This window comes from Cebus imitator, unplaced genomic scaffold (assembly GCF_001604975.1).
Source record: "Cebus imitator isolate Cc_AM_T3 unplaced genomic scaffold, Cebus_imitator-1.0 Scaffold538, whole genome shotgun sequence".
In the NCBI taxonomy this organism is placed as follows: Eukaryota; Metazoa; Chordata; class Mammalia; order Primates; family Cebidae; genus Cebus; species Cebus imitator.
In genome coordinates, this window is record NW_016107853.1 from 211,358 (window position 1) to 213,736 (window position 2,379).

The window sequence follows — 2,379 nt, forward strand, 5'->3', positions numbered from 1 at the left end:
TTCTTTTTCTTCCTTTCTAAAAAAAAAAAATAATAAAAAGTATTCCAGCTGAGGAACGAAAAAAAAAAGTACTTTTCCTTTATTAAAAACATAACCGTTCTTTTTAGATCTGTCAGTACTGGAAAGTTATCAGATCAACAAGGAAAGACTCCTATAGGCGGACACCAGGGCAGCACGGACAGTTTAAATACAGAACGACCAATGGATACAGGTAAGAAAAATGTTTCTTTTTAGGCAGGTAATTTGCTAGCATATGCATTAGTTTCTTACTGCTGTTGTAACAAATCACCACATGCTTGGTGGCATCAAACAACACAAATGTATTATTTTACAGTTCTGGACGTCATGTCTGTCCTCTCAACTTCCTTCTTAGTAGCCCATTCAAAGCAGGGGCTTATTCAGTATCTTGATGAGCAGCAGCCTATGAGTTGTTAATAGAAGGACTTTTGACCAAGATTTTTTTTTTGTTATCAGTAGGATAATACTGGTTAAAATTAGCCTAAACCTACATGTACTCCTGTGCATTTACTTTATAGTAACTGGATTTTATAAAGACCCAAAGGTCACTGAGACCCCTGAACCTTTCAGAGTTGTTCCAGAGACTATATGTTCATAACCACCCATAGCTAGATTTCTTGAACTGTGGGTTAAAAAACAAAATGCAGATTCTAGACTCTAATTCCATATTCTAGACTTGCTTCCTTAAATTTTCTGGGGGTTGTTTTTAGGAATCAATATGTGCAATATGCTCCCAGATGATTATTGTGGGCACTCAAATTTGAGAATCACTGTTGTAATCTTTGTTTTTTTTTTTTTTTCCTCTATGATTTTTTAATTCTCCCCATGAGCATCCAAAGGAGGAAATATCTGAGCCAGCATCATGGTTTCTAATCCAAAGAGAATGCAATAGGATTTAATATTTCACTGTGCTCTCTTCTTCCCTGCATAGTTTCTAAAGATAAGTCTGATGTAATTCTTACCTTTGTTCTCTATAGGTGAGGTATGTTTTTTTATTTGGCTTCTTTCAAGATTTTCCCTTTGTCTTTGATTCTCCAAAGTTTGAATATGATATGCTTAGGTGTAGATTTTTTCGTATTCATTCTGCGTGGTGTTTTCTGTGTCCTAGGTCAATGGTTTGGTTCTGTCATTAATTTTGGAAGTTTTTCAGCCATTACTACTTCGAATGTTTCTTCTGTTTCTTTCTCTCATTCTCCTGGTATGCCCATTAATTATATGTTCCACTCTTGTAGTTGGCCCATTGTTCTTAAGAGTCTCCTATTCTACCGACTGAGCTAGCGAGGCACCAGCTCCATTGGTCTTAGATAGCCTGTTCTTTTTTTTTTTCTTCTTTTCATTCTTCTTTCTGTTTGCTTTTTAGTTCAGAAAGTTTCAGGAAGATATTGATGTATCTTCAGTCTCACTGATTCTTTTCTTGGCAAAGTCCAGTCTACTGATGAGCCCATCAAAGGCATTCTTCATTTCTGTTACTGTGATTTTGAATTGTAGCATTTGTTTTTGGCTCTTTCTTTCTGAGTTTTCATCTTTCTGTCTGTATTACCTGTCTGTTCTTGCATGTTGTCCACTTTTTCCATTTGAGCCCTTAGTATATTAATCATCATTATTTTAAATTCCCAGTGTCATATTTAATAATTCCAGTATCTCTGCCATATGTAGGTCTGGTTCTGATGTTTGACTTGCTCTCTCTTTTCAAACTGTATTTTTGCCTTTTAGCATGCCTTTTAATTGAGGCTGGATATAATGTATTCTGTTTAAAAACAGAGTTCAGTAGGCCTTTATTATGAGGTGTTTTTTCGTTGTTGTTGTTGTTTTAATCTGGCTACCAGAGTTAAGCTTTATTTAGTGTTTGCTGTAGCTGTAGGTATCAGAGGCTAAAATTTTCTCTGGTATCCTTGTTTTGGTTTCTCCTGTTGTTTTTGGGTTTCCCTGTGCACTCCTTAAATTGCATTTGGATCTTGCCTAACTCTGTATTTTCTTCCAATAGTTTCATAATTCTAATTTTATAAGTGTAAGATGTGGCTCTTACACTTATGTCTGTGGTACAGTTTGATTTAATTCATATGGATGATGTGGTGAAGGGATCCAGCTTTATGCTTTTGGTTGGGCTATTCAGTGGTCCCAACACCATTGAAGACTATACTTTTCCTGTTGTGTTGTTTTGCTAACCTTGTCAAAAATTGGTTGACCATCGATATGGTTAGGTTTTGTGTCCCCACCCAAATCTCATCTTGAATTGTAATTTCCATAATTTCCATGTGTCAAGGGAGAGACCAGGTGGAGGGAATTGAATCATGGGTGCAGTTTCCCCTGTGGTGTTCTCGTGATAGTGAGTTCTCACGAGAGATGTTTTTTTTTTTTTTT

General features: G+C 36.0%; 1 protein-coding gene across 3 annotated transcripts in view; it reads left to right on the forward strand.

Moving 5' to 3' along the window:
• Positions 1–2,379, forward strand: part of ULK2 (unc-51 like autophagy activating kinase 2) — a 111,593-nt gene that overhangs the window by 89,477 nt on the left and 19,737 nt on the right. For all 3 annotated transcript variants that reach the window (XM_017514905.2, XM_017514907.2, XM_017514906.2), the window contains exon 19: positions 108–211. In XM_017514905.2, coding sequence (XP_017370394.1) covers positions 108–211 — 104 coding nt within the window. The remainder of the gene's footprint in view (positions 1–107; positions 212–2,379) is intronic.